Source organism: Synchiropus splendidus, chromosome 8, assembly GCF_027744825.2.
Source record: "Synchiropus splendidus isolate RoL2022-P1 chromosome 8, RoL_Sspl_1.0, whole genome shotgun sequence".
Taxonomy (NCBI): Eukaryota; Metazoa; Chordata; class Actinopteri; order Syngnathiformes; family Callionymidae; genus Synchiropus; species Synchiropus splendidus.
The window spans coordinates 17,107,989-17,131,068 of NC_071341.1; the positions used below are offsets into that span (position 1 = coordinate 17,107,989).

General features: G+C 43.7%; 1 protein-coding gene across 2 annotated transcripts in view; it reads right to left on the minus strand.

Moving 5' to 3' along the window:
* Positions 1–2,571: 2,571 nt before the first annotated feature.
* LOC128763566 (LHFPL tetraspan subfamily member 6 protein) overlaps positions 2,572–23,080 on the minus strand; it is a 52,038-nt gene continuing 31,529 nt past the window's right edge. The window contains exons 3-5 of one of the 2 annotated variants that reach the window (XR_008415660.1): positions 4,814–4,912; positions 2,940–4,717; positions 2,572–2,807 (exon numbers count right to left, since the gene is read on the minus strand). Coding sequence is in view for 1 of the 2 variants with exons in the window: in XM_053872489.1 (XP_053728464.1) it covers positions 4,599–4,717; positions 4,814–4,912 (218 nt within the window). In the remaining variant the exon portion in view is untranslated. Of the gene's footprint in view, positions 4,718–4,813; positions 4,913–23,080 lie in introns of both variants that reach the window. The other variant, XM_053872489.1, reaches the window with a different exon arrangement.

Sequence of the window (23,080 nt, forward strand, 5' to 3'; positions counted from 1 at the left end):
TGAGCCAGTTGGTTAGCACCTCTGAACACTTTGCAACTACACACCCTTCCAGACTGCAGCTGTGAGTTTCCCTCCCTGAACACAACATTTTGTCCAGTAAACAGCAGTTGGATGTCGCCGCTGTGCTTATGTAGGATTACAGGCTCCAAGGTGGATCCAGTGTGATGACCGTTTACGTGCCGTGCTTGGCCGGTTGATGCTCGCGACAAGTTGGAGGGATGAAGGTGATCGAAGGTCCAGGAAGGTCCAGGGCAGGGGAGCGTGTCACTTTGCTCCAGAATGGTGTTCTTGGTTACGGTATCATACAGGAGGGGTGGTCTTTTTGGCATGGCATGCTTTGCTGTGGGATTCTAGTCTTGGTGCCGCATGTTTTGGGAGCGCATTGCTCGCATTGCAACAGTATAAACGTCCATGTTTTTTATTTTAAAACATGGAATGCTTTGCTGCAGAATGGCGCTCTTGGTTGCGGCATCGTGGACTGCGATACAAGAGGGTTGGTCCCTGACAGAGATGGCAGTGTGATGCTGTCACGCAGTTGTGAGGCGCCGGGATGGGAGAACGACCACCCAACATTTTTGTTGAGTCAAGGATTAAAAATAAGTGTTGACTTCATTGTAGACGGGATTAGACTCAGACAAAACCGACTCCATGGGCCTCTTTCTCCTCCACGCAGACGTCCTTGATCTTTTCTGAAAATGACGGCGCGTCAGCGAGGAGCCAGCTGGCGACTGACAGCTCCCGGCGACACCCCATAATTTCCCTCATCTGATCTGAACCTCCTCCGAGTTGTTGTGACAGGTAACTAGTATTGGTCGTCACCATTGTGAGGCTCATTCCGTGTCACGAGTCTGGAGCCATAGTGGCAGTCCAGGCCAGGAGTTACCTGATGAATTCACCTCACAGCAGCAGGGCGACTTGTCCACACTCCTGTTCCTGCAGGTGGGAAACACAAAGCGACTCTTCAGTGGAGGCGCCAGAGCCTTTCTCGCCACGGCACTGGAGCTCCACGTTCACACAGAGCAGGAAGCTTCAGGAGAAGATCACCGCCAGAAATCAGCACTTATTTTGTTTTCCCTCCAAATTATTATTTTATTATTTAAAAAAAAATATTAATATAACTTTATTAAAAATAATGTTTGAAACAAAGAAACATTTCATATTTAAGAATTATATATGTATATAAAAATATATATATACACACACGTCTGTTCACAATTAATTTCTCTATGAACTATGAAAATTTATGCTGTAATCTAATTAATTTTGCTCATTAATATTAACAACTTGAACATTAAAAATAGTGTGTTTTTATAAAGAATAAAAATAATTAAAAATAAATATGAAATGTTTCAATGTTCTGGATTATAATCTGGATCACATTCATATCTAATTTTGACTATAAAAATGATTATAATGATTTCATGTTATTATTACTGTCTACGTTCCTTTTTAGAAAGAAACAGATGCTTTATTATTTGAAAATGTTGATGCTTTATTATAAATTTTATTGAATTTTTTGTTGTTTTTTTTTCAAACTGAATTTATTTAGCATATTTCAGCCAATTTTATTTTTGACCTCACAAAAGAGTGCGCTTGCTTGTCGTCCCTCCGTCAGACATCTTGTGATAAGAGCCCCTCAAACCTGCTGAAGAACCTGATGTGAGCCTGTTTCTTTGTCCCTGCTCGGATGCTGCTCCGTCTCGCCTCACCATCTCCGCTGCAGCGGGATCAACGCCGCCTTATCTTCATGCAGATTGGTGTCATAAAGAGCAGTTTTAGATCAGCGCTGCTCTTCAAGCCGCTGGTTATCTCCCCGCTACACTGCCACGGAGGAATTAATTAGAAAACGCTAATAGATGTGTCGAACAGGGGGAGCTCTTTAGAGTTGCCTCGCAAAGATCCCGAGTTCCTGTGGAGTATTGATGGCCTCACTTCCTGCTGGTCAAACCTCTGACTCGCAAACTAGAAAGAAGAATCAAACTCTCTAGGAGGCTTTGATGAGGTGAGGAACCACTTTTGAGCGGTCTGACACATGTACACCACAAGTCTCGCCCCCTGGTGGACAACAGCGTCACTGCAAACACAAAACCTAATAAGAAACTTGAGAGAGAATGACTGGAGACGCAGGTCGGCGACTCGTGGGTTCAGGGAAACGTATCTGGTGACACCTGGACATCTGGCACTCGCAGACGACTGTCTGTGGTGATATCAAGCGGAGTGAGGCACAGCAACAACAGAGCCGCGTAAACATTGCCAGGGAGAGTGTGTGAGCGGAGGTGTGTGGGGGGAGGAGGTGCTGGGGGGGGGAAGTAGTGAGTCGATGTGGATGCTAACAAGGCCAAACACACTTCTGCATCACAAATGAGATGAGTGTCGACGGAGGTTTGTGAATCACCGCGGTGAAAAGCAAACACATAGGCACAAACACAAAAGGTTACACAAGGAACTCTGACACAGACATGTTAACATCGTGTGTCGCTAATAACATATTATTATGTCATAAAAGCAAATGTAATTATATTATCATGCGTTCCAAAACAGCTAATAATACAGTTTATTAATGCCGTAATTTAAAAAGAAAATGTAGTGTCATGGAGTGTAGCTTCGACGCTAAAGCCAAACTACCATCACCAAAAACAGTGAGGCTAATATGTAGCTCCAATGCAAATTACATTATAGTTGACACAAAAACAAAAGCTGGTAACTGTTGAGTCATGGTCACCAAACTCATGGTTGCGCTGATGTTAGAGCGCCAGTGACCTCTGAAGTTGGAAGACTCTCCATGAAAAGTGCCACAGGCATCGTACCTGGCAAGCAAAGGCCAATGTTAGCATGGTCCGCTGAACATGAAAATATAAAACAGCACTGCAAAATCTTCATGTTATACAACGTATTTGACTGATTCGGAGAAAAAAATAGGAGTGGAATATAAACATTACAGGAGCTCTCCTCATTGTTTACATGCCCAGCCGCCATCTTGGATTGCATGACCACTGTGGCAAGAATTCTCCACTTCTCCATTCCGACTTGGAAATCCGCCGCCAGGTGACGTCATCCAGGATTTCCCAGTTCCAGACTGCAGCATGAGCAGCCCGTATGAGCCGAGCCGATTCTCTGTGACGTTTGTTGCGGCAGCAGCCTCCGCTCCTCCCGTGGCCTCCTGGGAAAGGCAGTGTAAATCACCGATGATTTGAAGGCTGTGGGATTTAACTCATCAATAATCCGTCGCTCTGCCGGAATCGATCGGACAACAAACAGAGCGAATCCACAACCAGGTCGGAATAAAAGTCGAGAGTTTCCATAAACGTTTATTTACAAAACAAAGGAAAGTATAACAATGACAAAGAAAGAGTGAAGAATAAAAAAAGAGAGGTGCTATCATGATAAAATACGTCGTCGTACACAAAAGCTTATAGGTGATATGAGGAGCAGGGTTCGGAGGGAGCGGGCGGCCGGGCGTCTGGATTATTATTATTGCGTCTTGGTGGGTTTTAAGGCCAAGATGGAGGAAACACCATACAATGAAGCAATATTACTTTGCTCTTTGTCACGAGAACAAAACCACAAACAAAATGCTTTGCTTGAAAAGGTTTGGCGCAGAAGTGTGCGGGTTCACTCGAGAAAATTCCCGTTTTTGTTGTCAAGAAAATTCCTCGCTGGAATAATGTTTACTGCTCTTCTTCTTTCTTCTTTCATTCTGTCGCTCTGACTCAGAATTTACTGGGACTTTGATTAAAAATAAAAAATATATAAAAAAATAAAAGAATTCTCTCAATACTTTTTTACTTAAAATAAAGAATAATTAAGAAAAAAACCCTCTCTCAAAGAAGTTTTACAAGACAGAATACTTCATAATATTTCTGAAACAAAAATGTGACAATTTTGCAAAAAATTGTCACAATAAAACAGATGCGATTGCATATTAAATATTTAAAAAGAAATACTTAAATTTTTAAAATTAATTCGCCAAAGAAATTGCTTAACTTTTTTTTTGCTTACTAAAATATACTGGCTATTTAAATTTAATTTGAATTTGTATATTTTAGGATAAAAAACATTTTAAAATAATTTCAAAAATACTGAGGCATAAAAACATTTTTTTGAGGGGATTCTGTTCTAAAAGAAGAAAATCAGCATCCATCTTTCCAAGGAAACGTCCCACTGACTTGACAGGAGTTTGAATGTAACATTTTGTAAACATTGAAATGGAAGCTTGGCTTGTGATGTGCTGTCAGTAGCCTGCATGGAGGGTTGAGATGGGATTTTCCCATGCATGCTTGAACGCACCACCGGCAAGTTGAATGACCTTTGAACTCAGTGAAATTCTCGAGTGACGGTCGCACACTTCTGCTGACAACAAACCGTATTGGTCCAAACATCTCCACTGAACAGCCATGTTTCAAAGTGTCTGTGTGTGTGTGTGTGTTTGTGTGTGTGTGTGTGCGTGTGTGCGCATGTTATGAAAGAGTCCCTGCAGCGTCCCCTGAAGTCCAGAGCACCATTATGACCGAGTCTTTGGTGCCTGCTGTGCTGTTCTGCTGTGAGTCCACAGTTCTGGCCCGAGGTCTCCGGCCGCTTCCGCCCCCCCGCTCCTCCTGTCAGTACGGATACTGCTTCTGCTTCTTCCCAGCGAAACAGGCCAGCCAGGTGCACAGCAGCATGGCGGCCGCCGCCCCGGCGCCCGTGCAGTAGTAGGCCCAACCGATCTGGCAGGAACCTGCGGAGGATGCGCATCGAGAGTCATGGCCGTGTCAATGAGAGGTCCCTATGAAGACAGCGGTGCAAGCGTAGGTGTGTGTGTGTGAGGCCTCACCGAGCTGGAACTGGTTGGAGCTGTTGCTGCAGGTCTGTTGCACCTCCTCACTGTCCCAGCCCAGAGGGTAGAGGGCGCAGCCGGAGCCGATCAGCAGACCTGCGGACAGCAGAGACGGTCAGTGTTTCACAGGGACCTTGTTCCCCGGCGACTCATTTGCAGCACTTTCACTGAGACGACTACGATCATTGTCCAATTTGTGGCCCATTCAAGGCTCCTCGGCCCCTTTGATCGCACTGTTCTGGACGGCCCACACGTTAGAAGTCGACTTCGCCTGAAACCCTTTTTATCTTTAAAATAAATTCTTTCTTTTTACATTAAGGAGGGCGCTGTTTAAAACTGCATTAACAAAAAAAAAAATTAAAATTGTCATTGTTGACGGGAATAAAAATATATACAGAAAAAATATAGCTCATTTTAATAAAATAAAAAAATGCTTTCAAAAAACAATATTTAAACTAAACACAAAGAAATCAAATACCAAAATTTAAATACAACTTTGTCATTGTTTTATAAAATAATGATTATCAACAACTGAAATATCATAAGATGATCAGAATTAAATTACACAGCCAATATTTCTTTATTTTTTATGTTTTTGAATAGAGATAGATCAATGAAAACAAAAATAAAATAAAATAATGGAAATAAAAAATGAAAAATACAAATAAAACATCTACTCTACCACACAGTGCAATGTAAAAAAAAGTAAGAAAAACATACATATCAAAATATGAAAATACGAACATGAAAATTTGACTAAATCAAGGGATCAAACACATCTAAATATGCTAAAATTCAAAAGTACTTGAAACCATGAAAATATAATTAAAGAATTAAGACATATTAAAAATAATTTATGTGAAGAATAATCAACTAAATGTAAACATCCTTTAAAATACTGAAACACGTGAATATCAAACAATAATAATCATAAAAAAAATGAACTCCTGGTGCAGAAATTCAGGGGTTAAAGCAAGACAACAGGCGTCCCTCAGGGCTCTGATGCGGGCCCACTCTAGTTCCCCATCACCAGCAGGAAACAAGGTGCCGCCTGCCGTCGGAGAATCAATTTCAATTCAAATATGATCCTGATGAGAATATTGAGAGGCAGATCAACATATGAAGCGTGAGCGCCATCTTCAGACTAACTATGGGCGCGACTTGGCGTAGCAGGAAGCTCTGCTTAATTGAACTCTGCTTGTAATCCAACAGCTCGGTGCAGCTCTGGCGGCTTCACCGCGAGCCACCTTTCCAAAAACTGACACAGGCTGTGATTTGAACACTTCATCGTGTTTACTGAAACCTGGCAGAGCTGTGCCTCGCTGCCAGCGACTCATCAAACCGTCGCAAACATGCAAATAACCTGGCACTTTCTGGCACCACGGGCTCCGGGAGGAGGCGGCGGGGAAGCAATCATTTCTTTAAATCGGAGGCGGAACCTTGAGGGACGACTTTGTGTCAGCGATTAAAGACACTAAGGGCGGCACTGGTATCAACCTGGTATCAACTCCAGGATTAATATATCCAGAGTTTTGGCTGCTGCCGCTGTGTCCCCAGGTCGCCGAGGCAGGTTCGGCTCCTGGCTCACAGGTTAATCCCCTCAAGTGTGTCGCGTGAGCTATGGGACGTCTGCAGGTGTGCGGCCGAATTCAACATTGGTCATCGAGTTTGTTCACTGACTAATACGGTTTCACCGAGCTAGCGTCGAGCTAGTCATCAACATGCTAGCTCGCGTTATCACCACATCATCAAATAAAGAAACATCGGTCACAAAGCTACAGTTTATGAAATGACTCCAGAGGATGTTGCGCTGCGAGCAATGCTAATTCACCAAATAAGCTCTTTAGTGAGCACATTCTAGTCTACTGCAATTGCTCCTGCAGCGCTAACAGCTACTAGCCGTTGATCATGACATGTTTTGTTTGACTTTTTTTTCCCTGTACAGTTTTTAAAAAAACATTTTACTGTTAACCTTTTGAGTCAAAAATGTGATGCTGCTGTTTTTTATATTAGGTATAATAGAACATATTTTAAAGACTAGCAATAGATTAAAAGAAGAATTGAAAAATAAACAAACAAATAAAATACAATAAAATAAGAAAATTTAACAGCAAATTTAAATCAAGATGAACACCCAACAAAAATAAAATTTCTATCACGAGCAACACAGTGGACAGTAAAAACAAACAAAATTACACAAGAAGGAAAGGTCAGAGAGGAGGAACAGCTGGAGGAGAGCTGTCCTCCCCCTCCACCTGTCTTCATCATCCTCTAGTCACCAACACCATCCTCCTCTTCATCGCCAACCTTCCTGGTCCAACTCTGTCTCTTCCCTCCATCAAGTCCCAACCATCTGTCCTCACTAACTTTGTCCCTCTGACACAATGGTTTCTGATCTCCTCATGACAACCTCACTATCTTCATCTCTGACTCTTCTGACTCTGACTCCTGTCGTCAGAGACCATTCTGACCATCATCGCCCAAAACCTCTGTTCTCCACGCTCCATTTTCATTTCATTTTCATTTGAACGACTCTCCCTTCTGTGGCTGTGTGAAACAGCAATGAAGAAAGAAGAAAGCACAGGATCAGAGGGAATCCTGGGATTTTCACTTCCACAAGCCGCCTCTCCTTCTTCTCAACTTTTTTTTTTTGACCTCAAACCTTCAAAGTGAAGAGGCAGCCACGAACGAAAACACAACCCAAAAGAAAGACACGTTTAGCAGCTAACACGCTCATTTACGCTGGGTTATGTAAAAAGGGTAAAAAAGACTGACGGCCATGTTTTAATGCATTCACGATTAATATTTAATGGATTCAGAAATTCTCTTTCAAGTCTTGTGTAATGTGCGGAGATACAGCGGCGCCTAATCAAACCGAATTTCCTCGCAGCGGCAGCGGGGAGAGCTTTGTTTGGTCGTCGTTTCTTGTGAGATGTTTGGCGAGTCAAGACTTGGCTTTGATTAGCACACCAGGCCGGTGTCGACCCGACTCGTGATCAAAAGAGACTCGGTTTGAAGAAGATCCTTTGGTTTCCAAGATAAAGGGAATATAGCTTCACCAGGTACCGACACACAATGTGTCAGAGCCATTGTGTTCACATATGGGATGAGATGTTCCTTAGCAGAATGTTCAACCTCAGGCTCACTGCATTTTTCTTGACCCAAATTTCTGGACCTTATTACAGTTTCATCTTTGGTGGTGAGTTAAGACTTATCTTTTCTTTGAGAGGGACTTTTTTCTCTGTCAATTTAAAAGTCAGTTTCAGTGAGAGATAGTGAGGCTTCATGACTCCTCAGTGTCGGTTTAGTAGATGCTGGAAGCCAAATGTTATCCAGCAAAAAGTGCCATCTAGTGGCCTGTGATAGTGAGGACACTCTTCCATGATGCTTCACCAACCCATCACTAGTGTTGGACCTGACCTCCTAATGTGATTGTTTCACTTTTTGTCTGACCACTAGGAGGCACAGCATGTCATATTTATCAAGAGAGAAACAAAGGTGCGCGATTTTAGAGGAGCAAAGGATATTGTTCCTGGCGATGACTTCCAGTGGTCACCACCAACAGCAACATCACCACTATAGTCCCACAAGGGAACGCAATAACCATCCATCCACCCTAATCCGCTTGTACGTTGTCAGGTCACGGGGGCAGCAGCTTCAGAGCCCTTGGTCTCCTCCCAGCTGGCTGCTCCTGTAACACCTCCAAAGGGACGGCGATCCTCATGAGATGCCCGAAACACCTCAGCGGATTCCTCTCAACGTAGAGAAGTAGCGGCTCCATCTTTCTTGGAACACAATGGGTTCTCTAACTGCAAAAGTACCACATATATCCCGACCTTATATTCAGAAAACGCAAGCATGGGAGCAGCTTGTCTGTCGCCATCTTGCTCTCCAATGGAGGGCAATTTCATCATGTGCTTGTGTCTCTCCTAACTTGTTTTGATGCAAACTACAGTTTAAAAATCTGCCAATGAATCACCACATCACGCGGTTCAGTCCGATGCTAAAGCTAGATTAGCAACCGGCTCCTTGATCCGAACCAAAGTTAGTCTTTTTCTGACGTCAAGTTCCGTTCTATAGAAATTCTCTTTTCTCTTCCGAACTTTCCTACGACGTCCATGTTTTTGTCGCCTTCTTCGAGCGCTGGTTACTAAGCATATTCAAATTCTCATCAGTGAATTTGCTGTAATCCTCGTACTGGGCAGGGTTTTGGGAATCAAATGGTTGGTAATCTTGTGACTGGGATGTCGCCGCCAGATTAAAAAAAAAAAAAAAAAAAAGCTCTTTCACAGAAGCCGATGCGCCACGCAGAGAAATAAGACATGTGAGAGGAAACCGCCTCAGGCACCAGAGCTTGCCGTCAACAGGCACCTCTGGATTTTGGCGCCTCCTCAGCCGAATATTCCGACAGTCGTGGATTTGTGTCGTTTAGCTAGCGCCCTCAGCTTCCCTCTCTCCTCATGACTCCATGAGAGGAACAAGTGGGCCGTTCAAAAGCCTCGATATTCATTTATTGATCTCAGTTCCAGTTCCTGGAATCGGGCGAATCACCCACGAGCAGGCAGATGATTAAAGGCGAACAACAAAATTGCTCCCTCTGGGAAAAACACAAGCTTTAGTGGAGCAGAAAATCAATGTCGCACAGGAAAAAAGGACAAGGAGCAATTAAATTTAAAAGATCAAAATGTTTCTAAAACGAAATGTTTAAACATTTCCAAACCCTCGGAATGTATTACGGATGGTCATGAAATGCTATCACACACTTAGCATTTAGCTATGTGGTGTTGGACTGTTCAGGAGCGCCCACAAACTCAAATTATTCTAGAAAATATTATCCCCTTACAGCGCCATCAAGTGTTGTATTTGCACGCTCTCATGCAAGCTAGCATGCTAGCTAGCTAAACGATAATGAAAAACTGATCTGGCAAAACGTACTTGCCTCAAAACTGTTTGTTATTGTAATCACTCTCACCGTAGCGACACAAGTTGGAGATAAACATAATGCTAACAGGATTTATAGATGCTTTGTTTCTCCTAAAATAACTAAACACTAACTAAATATTACTATTAATATATAATTATAAGTGGGATACAATGATCCCTACAGAACAGAACACTGACCATCAGCTAGCACTTGTTAGCATCTTGTTGCTGCAGTTACAGAGGCTAAATCCAGCAAAATCCTGGAGTCTGGCCAACTCCAGTCGCTATTTGTTGCTATCTGTGTTGGGTCTGATAAACAACACGGCCATGATGAAATGACAGCAGATCCCAGTACTCTGAATCTCACAATGTTTTCCACCTTAATATGAAAAAAAGAGAAGCCTCAATCATCCCGGTGGCGGCTGAGGTTATCGCGAATGAAGGCGCTGGCTTATCTGCCCGCTCAGGTCAAACTCCCGATGCCCCTGGCTCTCTGAGCCGTTTCTCCGACAACAGAGCCGGAAGGTTTGTTTGTTTACCAGGTTTGTGGCCGAAAGCAGAAGCCCGTCCTCGAGTCCTGTTACCATGACAGCTGACTCTGAAGAAGAGGACGAGGTCGTCCACCCAAACCTACGGATCCAGTTTCCATCGATCTCCAACAATCATTTTCAGAATGACATGCTGGACCTAATGGATTCTGTGAGAGGCACTTCACTCAGCGGACTTCACTCTCACGTTTTATTGTTCAATCCATAAAACTTGTGAAGGCGCTTGCATCAGATTTCATCATCATCCTCCTCGCTACAGTCTCTAACACGCAGACGAGTCACTCACTCTCCCTCCTCACCCCCGTCTCTCCCTTCCCCCCTGGACTGGAGCTGGTTTCCTCTCTCTTTCAGGAAGCAGTGACCTCCCGTCAGACAATACCATTCAAGGTTATCTCTGAAAAGGCCAAAGAGGACGGAGGAGAAAAGGCCGGCGCTAAGCTTTAGAGAAATTCGGTGGCCTGGGAATGTCAGTGAGATTCCACTGAATAGACTCACTGGACCACGTTCCAGATGGGTGGCAAATTTGGAGCTGTTCATGAGATAAGACTGTGTCCGCAATCTTTGTCTCTACATGTTTGCGTCAGTGGTTTTCACCTTTTCCAAGATTTCTATATTCAATGTCGTCCAGAAACTGATACAGTCACACTCCAATATCTCTTACTCCAGGAACAGCTGGAACCTCACTGAGACAGGATTACAACATCAGGTTCACTTTCACTTTCCAGAGCTCCTTTCCTGCTGTGTGAACTTCAGGCAGATGATGCTGACTCAGCAGATTCTCTCACATTTTTTTAAAATCTACGCTTATTTCTCTCCCTCACTTTACTAATGACTTTATTCTTTATTTAAATTATTAGTTTTTATATAACAGTGCATCAAATTTTTCCATAGCTTTTCATGCAACTATAATTTATTTTACACCTTTTATTGCTAGTGCCATTATTTTATTTTAATTAATTATTTTCTTTTTTGCCACTTTTTAATGTACTTTTTTTTCATCTTCTAAATGATGTTTTGCTTCTTCAGACCTGTCATTCACCAAAACTTTTACAGCAGGTTTAGTTTTGCTATGTTTTCTCAAGTTCAAGGTTTACAACATGAGGTTCACTTTCACTTGTCATAGCTCCTTTCCTGCTCTGTGAACATCATCATATCGGTTAGCAAATGCTTTCAGTTGGGACACCAAGGCAGGCGAGTCCAAGGTCTGGCCCGAGGGCCATTTGTGTTCCACGAAGTGGCCTCTGAGATTTGATGACTTGAAAAGTGATTTATTTTCAAATAAATATTGATGAAATAGTTATGAAACATAGTAATGATGCGGAAAATATTTTAAATTGAACCCTTGGGTGACATGAACACATTTAATGGGAAGAATTTCCCAAAATATAATCAGGTAGAGTCACAAATGAAAACCAATTCCCACAGTATTTTTATTTCATCAGGTCAAGTGTGACGGCCAAAAACCTCCTACAGTTGAGGTCCTACCTCACGTTAGCAAAGCTAGCTGGTGTTAGCAAGAATCAAGTCAGAGTCGATACTCGGGGGGGAGCAGGGCTGGAGGCGAGTTGTGGGCAACATTTCAAGTATTTAAACAAGTTCATCTCACACTTGGAAATTAATGCTGCACGTCACCGACATGACCCTGAAACAGGGGCTTCAAACCTGCACAAACAAGCAGCCATAGGTCAAAGCAGCTGGTCTGTCATCACCACTGACTCCCAATGACATATCTGGATGTGGGCCACATAAGGTCACCTGACTGGATTTGTGCCCTGAGCCTTCAGACGCCTGAGCAGGCAAACAATATCTTTCAACCCCCGACTGGACATCAGAGTTCAGCGTGGCTTTCTGCTCTCTTTCTAACTGTCTGCAGAGTCACGCTGCACCTGCACCGGGCCAAGTCGCGATTTACAAACCTCATTCGGAGACTCCCATGGAGAAAACTGAAAAGTTTGAGTCGATTTTTCAGGCTGCAGACAGCACTAACACTATTTTGAGCTTGTTTTTATGGGTTTGTTAAAAAGGATAGGAATAAATGAAAGCACTTTATCAGGAAGAAAGAACAGAAAACCGATTCCTCCACACCTCACTGAGAGCAGAAGCTGCCTCGCGTCAGCTGTGATCTGCTGATGCTTCCTTGGAGCGCTGTCACTTTCCTGGAGCCACACTGAGGGCTGACGTCAAGCTAAAGACATGTGACACGCATGACACAGGCGGCGATGGATGTATCTGCCGGGCGACAACTGAGTGTGTGTGTGTGTGCTGGAGAATCAGGTTAAGTTTGAGACTCTCAGAGTTGAGCTTCATATTTACTCTAAAAACCAGAGCACCCAGTGAGTCCTGCCTTCCTGTGTAAACAACATCAGTTTGAATTTGTCGAGATGAAAATGAGCTACTGAAAGGTTTCTTTTATCCTCGGTGAGATTCTCTACTTCTAAATCCAAACGAACTGATCGCTGACAGCTATTTATATGTGCAGCAAAAGTCTTCCTGTCTGTCTGCATGAGCTGATTCCAGCAGATGAGGGGTTTGCACGGCGACATATAACCGCCAGCGTGACTGATGTGTCGACAGCCTGTTCAGACTCGTTCCTTTCTTCACTCTCACCTGCTGCAGCGTTCTGATTCTCTGTCAACTGTTTTGTTTTCTCCAGTGTGAGTTTCTCTGCACGGCAGGTGCTTTGTCTTCACAGTGAGGGGGTGTGGGGGGTGGGGTAGGAGAGGCGGGGGAACGGGGGTGGGTGAAATATTTAACGAGAGAAGTGAAATAAATAAACAAGCTTCTGTTAAAAACGGTAAGAAAGTCTGCTAAACAGTCGGTAGGTAGGAATCAAACAGGCTCAGCAGCTTCTGTCACGCAACACGTGTTTCTCTGAACAACACATACAACAGCAAAACATGATGGAAATCTTTTTTTTCCCATCATGTTTTCCCCTCAGAGTATATATATATATATATATATATATATATATATATATATATATATATATATATATTTTTTTTTTTAATTTAGACATTTTGAATTTACTTTCTTTCACATGCAAGATCAAGCATGAGAACGTGGTCGGCATGGAGGACTTCCTTCAACGTATTTTTTCTTTTCTCACCTTCAAGGTTTCATTTTTCTGGGCAAGTATCTCTCACTTTATTTCTATATTTCCAGATTTTTTTCCATTTTTTAAAGTGTTTTGCCTCCACTACCCGCTCTAATTTTATGTTTTTTTTTTCTTTCAGATTATTCTTTTAGATTTTTCCTGAAGATCATAGTTTTCTCCATTGTATATTTTACCCACAATAATCTAATTTTCCTTCACCTTCGAGTTATGGGGGGACTCTGGCAACCTTCTTGGTGACCCTCTTCCCCCGCTCACAGCTGGTGTTTGCTGCCAGCAGCTGAGGAAAGGTCAACCAGACACAAAAGCTCTTTCATGTTATCAAACACTTCCTTGTTCTGTTGTGGGACCTCTCGGTGCGGATCGTGTTGATTTCACTTCTTAAACAAGTCGAGGCAGAATATTGTGGTGATCACACCAATTCGTCAGGTCGGATTCTTCCCGACAAAATTCTCAACACGACAGCAAATAAAAAATGAAATTATAGATTATACACATGGACGGTGGAACAATTCGATTCCAAAATGAACACAAATATATGGAGAATGAAATGTAATTATTTAGCTGGAAGGGAAAATATATGAAAGAAAACATTTCTTTGTAAAATAAAAATGAGCAAAAAAGACATATATATATGTCTATACATATATATATATATATATATATATATATATATATATATATATATATATATATATATATATGTCTATATATATATATATAGACATATATATATATATATATATATATATATATATAAATAAAGTAAATAAATGGAGAATAAGATTTATGGTTTTACAGACGTGACAATATTTTCATTTTCAAAATAAAGCTTCGAATTATTAAAATTAAGAAAAAAAACTGGCAGGATGAAAAAATATAGCATTGCATTGAAAATAAATGGCAATAATGAGTTTTTATATATTTATTTCAATGAAAACACACAATGTAATTTTAACAGTGAAACAAACAAAAAATAAATAAATAAATAAAAGAAATATAGAAAAACATTCAATAGGATATGATTTAAGAAAACATCTTTTGTTTTGCATTAATTTTTTTTAATAAAATAACCCCCAACAATGACATAGTAAAGGTGCATAGGTATTAGAGAGAAAATATCAATATCCATTGGTATTTTGATGTCTAGTTCGTGCTTTTCAAATATTACAAAATGGAAAATACAAAATAAAGAGAATACATTTAAAAAAAAAGAATCAAATACTGTGCAATTTAAGAAAAAGACCGTTAAAATATTCCAATTGCAAAAAATAGTATATTTTTAATGTAAAAAAGGGTCTAGATTTAAAAAAAAATTTGTATCAATGACACTGTGTCGCATCCAGACATGAAAACAGACACACAGGCAGAGACTCAGAGACTGTAACAGTGTGTGTTTTTTGGAACGCCCAGGAACAGATTTTTAGTGAAATGAACTCAGCACAGGAGACAAGTCCCAACATGTGTTTTCCCGCTCAATCGACCAGAAAAGTCCCCAAATTGATGTTTTCTCCTGCGTGGCAGTATCGGGCGGCCGTCGTCCGTCACTCTGCCGACGACCCTCCGCCTGTTCCATCGATTTCCCCCAGTGTTCCAGACTTGCCGTCAAGATTATCTAATCTGGGCCGCCATTTGCAGCGACTCCACCTCATCTGGTAACTATTAAATACCTCCAACACAAATGGAACGTGAACCTCTGCCTCATTAGGCTGCTACTCAACTGACAGCGGAGCACTTTGAAAACTATTTCCGATTCAAGCTTGGGGTGATCTCAGATGACGACACGTTCCGAGAGTTTGGCTCACAACTCGCTGGATTAAGGACGCGGGGAACATGGGACGCCGCCAAATTGCCATTCATTAGCCAGCGCAACATCTTGCAGCACTTGTTACGTGACGCTCTGCTCCAGATGTGAAACTGTTACCACATTCAGAGGGAGCAGGCACTGAACGCATCACCCGCTGCTGCCAGCGTGGGGGTCCTCGGAATGGAAGGAATAGGGGGGTTAATTAAAGAGCGATCAATGAGCGACGCTCACATTCTTTTAATTTCTTGGAAATAATGATGCGGGTGGAGTGGAAGGGCGCCGCATGCTTTAACTACAAACAGCCACCCGCGTTTCTTCTCTCGCCAGAGCCCACGACGGAGAGGGAAAGAACATCAGCCCCTCTCTTCATCCTGAAATCTGTCTGGAGTTGGAAACCACGCCGCGCTCCAGTCTCTGAGTGTTTTATGTATTTATTGCAACAAGCCGTCACCACATTCACGCGCTGCTGCTGCTGCTGCAAGACTCCTGCAATCACACGCCGAAGTGAGAAAATATTCCACAGGAATATGATGAATTACAAGCGAGGCGGCGACACCAGCCGCGCGGGCGTCACGGCGAGTTCCACGCTTCAGTGCAGCCGCGCTCGGACCGTCGAGGCGCAGCGATAAGGGCCCGGGCCGAGTCCTCTCGCCAGGAATTGATTAACAATTGGAGCAAGACGCCGAATCGATGTGAACATTTGAAAGAGTAAAACCCTGCCGATCAGCGCGCTCGCAGGCGAACGTCTTCTCTGTGGAAGAACAACACATTTATTATGATTTTCTTTCTTGAAAACCAAGTCCAGCTGGAGATCGAGTGACTCGTTAGCCACAGAAATTAGCTCATTTATCTTCATCTAAGTGTTTCTTTCTATTGACTGCTGGGGCTCTTAATGAGTTCTTCTCTCAGATGTCCACATGGAAAATACAGTTTGGCACTTAGGGAAGCCAGGGGTTGGTCAGTGGTCTCGGGGGCAGCAACGGCAGCAAAGAGGCCCAGACTTCCTTCACAGAAACCTCCTCCAGCTCTTCTGTCCGAGATACCATGGGGCCTCTCTTGATGTGGGGGACTTTGAGTCCCTCCTGGATGACTGAGCTTCCATCTCTGATAAGGTCCAGACACCCAGCAGAGAAAACTTTTGGCAATGAGGCTGCTCAAAGTCAGACATCTTGGTTCTTCATCTAAGAAAGAGCGGAAGGTTCTGTCCGACTCTGAAATGAGATTCTGCTACAGTTCTTCGGGTCTAGTTGGCTTGTGAGGAAAGGACAGAGGGTGAGATGGATTGATGATGGCTGTGCTGAAGAAAGAGCTGAGACAGAAGACAAAGCTCACCATCTCCCTACACTGGTCGAGCTGCGCTCCTACTCACACTTGTGGCCTTCGGCTTTCCTTGAAACGAAGGTGGACGACAAGTGAAAGAGAAGCAGAGCAAATTTGATGGAGTCGAAATTTCCCACAGCAGACGAAACAACGAGAGAACATCTAATCCCAGATGTTTGGAAACTCCCCCATCAGTTGCGAAGGTCCAAAGGGGTTTAAAGTGGGTCAGGTCTGATGTGGAGAGCGGCGTCCTCCTCCTGGCTGACAGGAGGCCGTGACACGTGTCTGAACAGTCAGCATATACCTCTGACGGCGTGCTCCCGCTCTAATTACGCTCCCCCAACAATGAGCCGTAAATATGCCAACGCCAGGGCTTCTGGGGCGAGCGAAATCAAAGATAACAGTCCGGGCGTTTCATGTTAATAGCATCCAAATATGCAGAGAATGAGTTAGAATCCTCCACACAGACGCTGGCAGACTTCAAACCCGCCGCTCTGACAGTGAGGGGCTCTTCATCTGAGTCGTTCCATGCCACCGACACAAAGAGGCGCCTTTTCAAAAGACAATGCCGCGCTTCAGGGACCAAGGGGGGGGACGGATCCTGCGACTCCCAATGCCAAGTGTACAAAGCGCTCTGGGTTTTTATTGAGTGTGACAAACCTCTGCTTCCACAGCGTCCCCTGCTTTTATTAAACTCTGACGCCTCTTCTAATCACGTAAACACACCGCTACCTGCGCCCAACACGCCGAGCGTGGGCATGTTATTAAAAACAGACAGGAAGCAGTCGCCGAAAACCAGGCGGCATCATCTGGAAATCAGATTTCTGCACCAGATTAAACGTGTCTACATCTGTGAGGCGTCAACTCTTGGGGTGTCGAGTTCGATCAAGCAATGGATTCTCTGTCGCTTCAGGAAGAGCCACGACTGAAACTGAATTAGTGGTGGGGGTTTGGGATTAGGAGCTGGCTTGAAAGCACATGTGGATGTGACCAGGTGGTGTGTGTGTCGTTTTCTTCTGGTGTGTGTGGTGTGGAAGCCTGCGATTGCACAACAATTGCGCTTACATGTTGACATAATATCCACAGCACTCCCACACACATAATTAGAATGATAAACTGAGGTAATATTTGACATTTCAGGCTTCATCTGGCATCAAAACATCAAGTTCCGTTCACGCTGCGGCTGGTCAACAGCTAACATTTCTGTTTGTTTGTGTGTGTGTTTCTTTTTAAGGCCAAACATCGGTGTCTGTGCCAGCATGTGATGCAGACGCAGACGTTTCTCCAAAGACGTGAAATTCTGCCTGTTTTGAGGGTTAATTAGAACAAACATAAAGTATTACACTGAGCTGATCAAACGTTCAACGCAATGTTGTCACTGACAGTTAGCAGCTTTCGAAATGATGTTGAGCACAAGCGCTAGAAAGTTATTCAAATATAATACCTCCCGAAACCAGGGATTGCTTTCAGAGGAAGAAGTACCAAATTATTCACAACATGACTGCATTGTGGTCTTGCATATAAACAGGACGATAATTCTGGTCATCTTCAGTTACACTTTAGAATTCATAGATAGCAACGTCCAAAAAAGTGGCACTGTCTCAACAATAGCTAGCCTCTTGTGCTAGACACAGACCTGTCAACAAATAAACACAAAACTCAAAAGCAAGACAACAAATGGAGTCTGTCTGACATTGTCTATTGGATAAAAATGCTAATGCTAATTAAGACACACCTGTAGCCTTCACAAGGCTGCAAGGTAGTGAGACGTATTTTCAAAACACAACCAAACAAAAATGTGCAGTGTGTCTTCATTGAGAAGCAGATTTGGCACTCCACAACAGCACAGGTGTCTGGGCGTCTGCAAAACATGAAAAAATAGACGCTCCATTATCGACCGTAGTTTGGCCGCCAGATTATGCTGGTATATGGCGGTATATGGCGGCATCGGGCGCCCGAGAATTTCCTGTTTTGCAGACGCCCAGATGCCCTCCCAACTAAAAGCCTGTGTGACATCTTGTTCTGGCACCAGGTACAGCAGGTACAGCGCTGCAAGGTAAGTTCACTCTGACTGTCTGAACTGTGTGCACAAGCGATAAAAATACTCCACTTCCCTGATGAACTCCATTCTGATTTCTTGAGGTTTCAGATCAGAGTTGTGTCTTCTCCAAAGCCATTTTTCATTGATTGATCTTAGGTAGACTTTCTGTTTCCTGGAAGATTTTTGTTCTTCCTGTCCTCTTGACCTTCAGATATGAAAGCTGGAGGATAATGTCAAGAACAGCGACTCTCATAAAGTGACATTTGAGAAGTGAGCTGCCAAAACTAGGACATGTAATATAATGGCCAGCCTCACAAAAGGACAATGCAGGAAGAGGAGATCAGGTCCGGGGCGGCCGGCACACTCTCTCTCTCCTGTGTGCACCATAGTGAATTGGTATTGTGATCCGACATAATCATATAATATCGTCTTTCTCCCGTCCGCTCATGAACGGAGGGCGGCTTCGGCTCCGTCGACTCGGCAGATTGAAAGCAAACCATGTCAAGGAGAAAGCCAACCAATAGCAGACAAAGATTTACATGCTGATCTTTTCACCGTGCTTCGTCTGACAGGCCATAAACCGCCGTTATGTCGGGATAAATGATGAAAGTGCGCCGCCCCGGCGGAGACTTCCTCACAAAAGAGCCCTCTTTAGAGCCGATCGTGGGAAGACCTGGTCGTTCAGATCCTTGTTAAACGCCTGCTGACACGAAAGTGATGCAACATGTGCAGCGCCTCAAGTCAGATTCCCAGACCTGGATGATGCTTTTCTTGGCCGCTCCATTTGATGGGTCCTGTGACAGGCTCGTTCATTAAGCCCGCATCTTGATGAAGTGGCGTGTGTTCAGCGCCGCCGGCCAAAATACAAAATATTTAGGGTGGAGGAATGAAAACATTATGATGTGACAATCTGGAGTACGAAGCGTGGAATTTACTAACCAAGACACACCCGCATTTCTGTTCACAGCCAACTAGTAAAACCTGGAGTTCAACTGACCGTAGTGTGGGTCATGTGATCTGGTCTCTTTTGAACATGAACTCATCAGTCTCTTTCAGAGAGGAAGACAATAGTCTCAAAAACAATGTGTGTTTTCACACACAGGCGCACGCGTGCACACGCCTGTAATTTGCTCTGGAATGTTCTCTTAACCAACTGCGGCGGCTCGAAGAATCATCTCCTTCGATTACACAAATTACTTCCTGACCTCAGGTTGTATGAGTTTCTGGCGAGCGGATCTTTATGAAGTTTATCAGTATTCATGAACATGAGCCGCGCCTCGGGAGCTCCGCGGCAGATAAAACTGTTCAGCCTGAGCTGACAAGGAATGGGAGATGCGCCGTGTGGGAAGAACTTGGTGGCGAAATTAACTTTGTGTCACTGCGCCGCTCTTAATTACAAACCAGGGAGGCTTCCCAACACGTGCAATTACTCGACAAATTAAGGTGGAGATCTACAGAGCTGGACCTTGGTCGTGGCAGGTCACATGACCACAGCAACCGGGAGCTGTTAATGGACACTTCAGAGCCAGTCGGTCTGATTGATTGAGCTATCAAGAGTTTGTCCGTGGGGCTCAGCAGAACGCGGGTAACGGATTCTAGATTAATGTTTGACGATATAACCACGGGAGACTCAAAGTTTTCCCCAGGGCGAAAAGTGACTTTTAATCTGAGAAATCACTCCATTTGCTGTTCATCATTTCCAGTATTTTGTGGCTGACAGTGTTGTTATAGTGTTTGGGTGCTGCGTGGCTGTAGCTTACGTCACAACTTCTGGTCTACTCTGTCAGATGATCAGTTTCAACACCTGTTCCTGACCCCCTCTTTTATCTTCGGACTAAAAGTTGTCGACCTATTGTGACTTCCACCACCCTGATTCCCTGCAACGGACCTCGTCTTCCGTGTGGCTGTTTCCCCCTGTTTCCCGTCGCTGTGAGCCTCATAGCCTCATATTTAGACGCTTCCCCTCAACGACAACACTCCTTGCCCATTTTCGTCAGTGAAATTCCGTGTGTTCAACACAAATCTCGTGCCTCATTGTTTGCTCTCGGGTCATTTTCTGCCTGCTGCTCTGCCAAACAACTCATTCTTATAGTATGTTTGGACTGCACCATCCACCAACACGAACATCCATCCTTTAATATACTCATCCGTGGCAGTGAGAGGAACCACACTGCAAACACATTATTCTAATGTTCACGCGAGGGGGTGCAACTCACTCGATGCCCCAGGGGAAGAACGGAGGGGTGAAAACTGATCAAAACAGAGAAAGAGAGGCAAATGTGTAATGTGACAGATGAGGACGGCACAACAAGTGTTAGACACTTTGAAAGGCAAATAATAATTCAGATCTTCCATTGCAGCGATGATGAAGGAACATTCCTCTGCATATTTATACCGACCCCCCTGCTCTGCCCCCCACAGGAGTTGGCCCGGGCTGATTAGTATTCAGTGAATTCATTAAGACACAATCGCTGTTGTCTGGGAACATGGGAACTCTAGATGGAGGAGAGGCAGAGTTCAGCCGCCCGGTTAAGTCCTGAGAGAAAAGCTGCCCCCGCACCCGAACCTGAAGGTCAACGTGTCCTCAGTGATACTGATCTCCTGATGGGGGGCGGAGAGGAGGCACTGAAATGAGATGTTGACTTTTCGGCTCCAGCAGTGATCACTCAATACGACGGAAGACGATGAGCTTTCACTGCCAGCACGGGTCCTAACACAATGCCCACCGACAGGTTGTCCAACACGACAGCCAACTTGATCAATCATGTGACCAACCAAATAGGATTGTCAGCATCTCCCCCTCACCCACGTTTAATTTTTTATAGGTTGACAGAGAAACAGCTACGTCACATTACGCAGCCTGTGAGGTGCGTAGCTCGAGATGAAATTCAGCTCCGATTTCATCTTGGCGGGCACGTCGATATCGTGACCTATATGGATGCCTGGGCCTAAGCTACACGACCAAACAGAAACTTCTGAAAACAGAAGAATTGATAAGTAGGGAAGGGAATCTGATCAAAGAGAGAAGGTGGACGGATTAAAGGACACCATTTCTTTAATTTCCAACACAGAAAAATTCTAAATTTAGCTTTGAGAAATAAAAGCGGGGCGGATATTGCATTCTGTTTAGAAGAGTGCCAGACTCATCGTGCTCTGTTAATCTGGCTGGGGTTGTAAACAAAAAGTTCAGCTCAACGTTGCCCTGCGAAGCAACTAACCCTTTAACTTCACAGTCTCCATCAACATTCTCATCGATCTTATTGGTTTGCTGCAGCAGGAAAAAGTTGGGTTTGGTGTTGGAGGATGAACATGGACACTGGTTAATCTCTTTAATGGTTTTCAGGTTAGCGTGGAACTCCGGTGCCTTCTAGAGAAACCATCATGAATCATCTGACGTACCTGCTGACTGCTGCCGCGTCAATATTAAAAAAACAAACAAACAGCAGATAAGTGAATAAAATTGAATTTGGTGTGAGTCGCTTGGTTCTCACAGTGTCGCCTCCTGCTTTAAATCCGGAGGAAATAATCAGCTGCGGGTACGAGCGCGCTCGCGGGGCTAATAATGATTTTCTGTGCCAGCAACAGTCGCCCGCCTGATGGATGGGGTTTTTTTTTTTAGACACTGTAAAACTAATTACCAGTGATAAAAAAGGAAACGACACAGAATGAAATTAAATGAAAACCCAAGAGAGGAAAAAAGTCATATCCTGAAGCTGCTTTTTTATTTTTCTTGAGCACAATATGTGAACGGCACTTTGATCGCTAACGATGCACCAGGAGAGGAGGGTTCCTGCGCCAGGGGAAAAAAAAGCGAGGAGAGACATGACAAGAGTGAAAATACTCACAAGGTAGCATGTGAGACCTGAACACAACTCAGGATACTGCTAAAAAATATACATAAAATTGAGTAGCAGTCAGCTCAATTAAGGCCATAGAGTGAGGTTAAGTAGCGCAGCAGGGTAGCGGTTTACAGCGTCAACATTAGCGCATCCCATAACTTACATTATTTAGCATAGCACTTTTATTTTTATTGAAGTTATTATTTTTCTTTGCGGGTAGCACAAACGTCATACAGCGTGAGGTTCCTGACTATTCATCTTAGCGATATTTATATCAAGTGTTATTATTTTGACTTTTTTTGTATAGTTCAGCAGAAATCTCCAAAATTACCATTTGTCATTTGCATCTCTTCATGAATAAACTCCCAGTTTAGTGAACCATCTTGCATTGCACTAATTACTTCCAATTAAGACAGTCGTTTCTCAGCTCTGGCTCGGAATCTTTTTCTGCACGGCGCATTATTCGCTGGACAAAACTGCTCCACAGGAAAAGTTCCATTGATGTATGCAAAGCTGCCGAGTGTGTGTGAGACACATGAAAACTGTCGCGGTGTAGGTGTGTGTGTCTTTCAAAGATTCAAGGTACCAATTACTGCTGAGTGTAGCAGCATGGGGATTAGCGATGCCCGGCGGGTGCAGGTGGCACAAAACCTCTCAGAGTCTTTGTGAAAAAG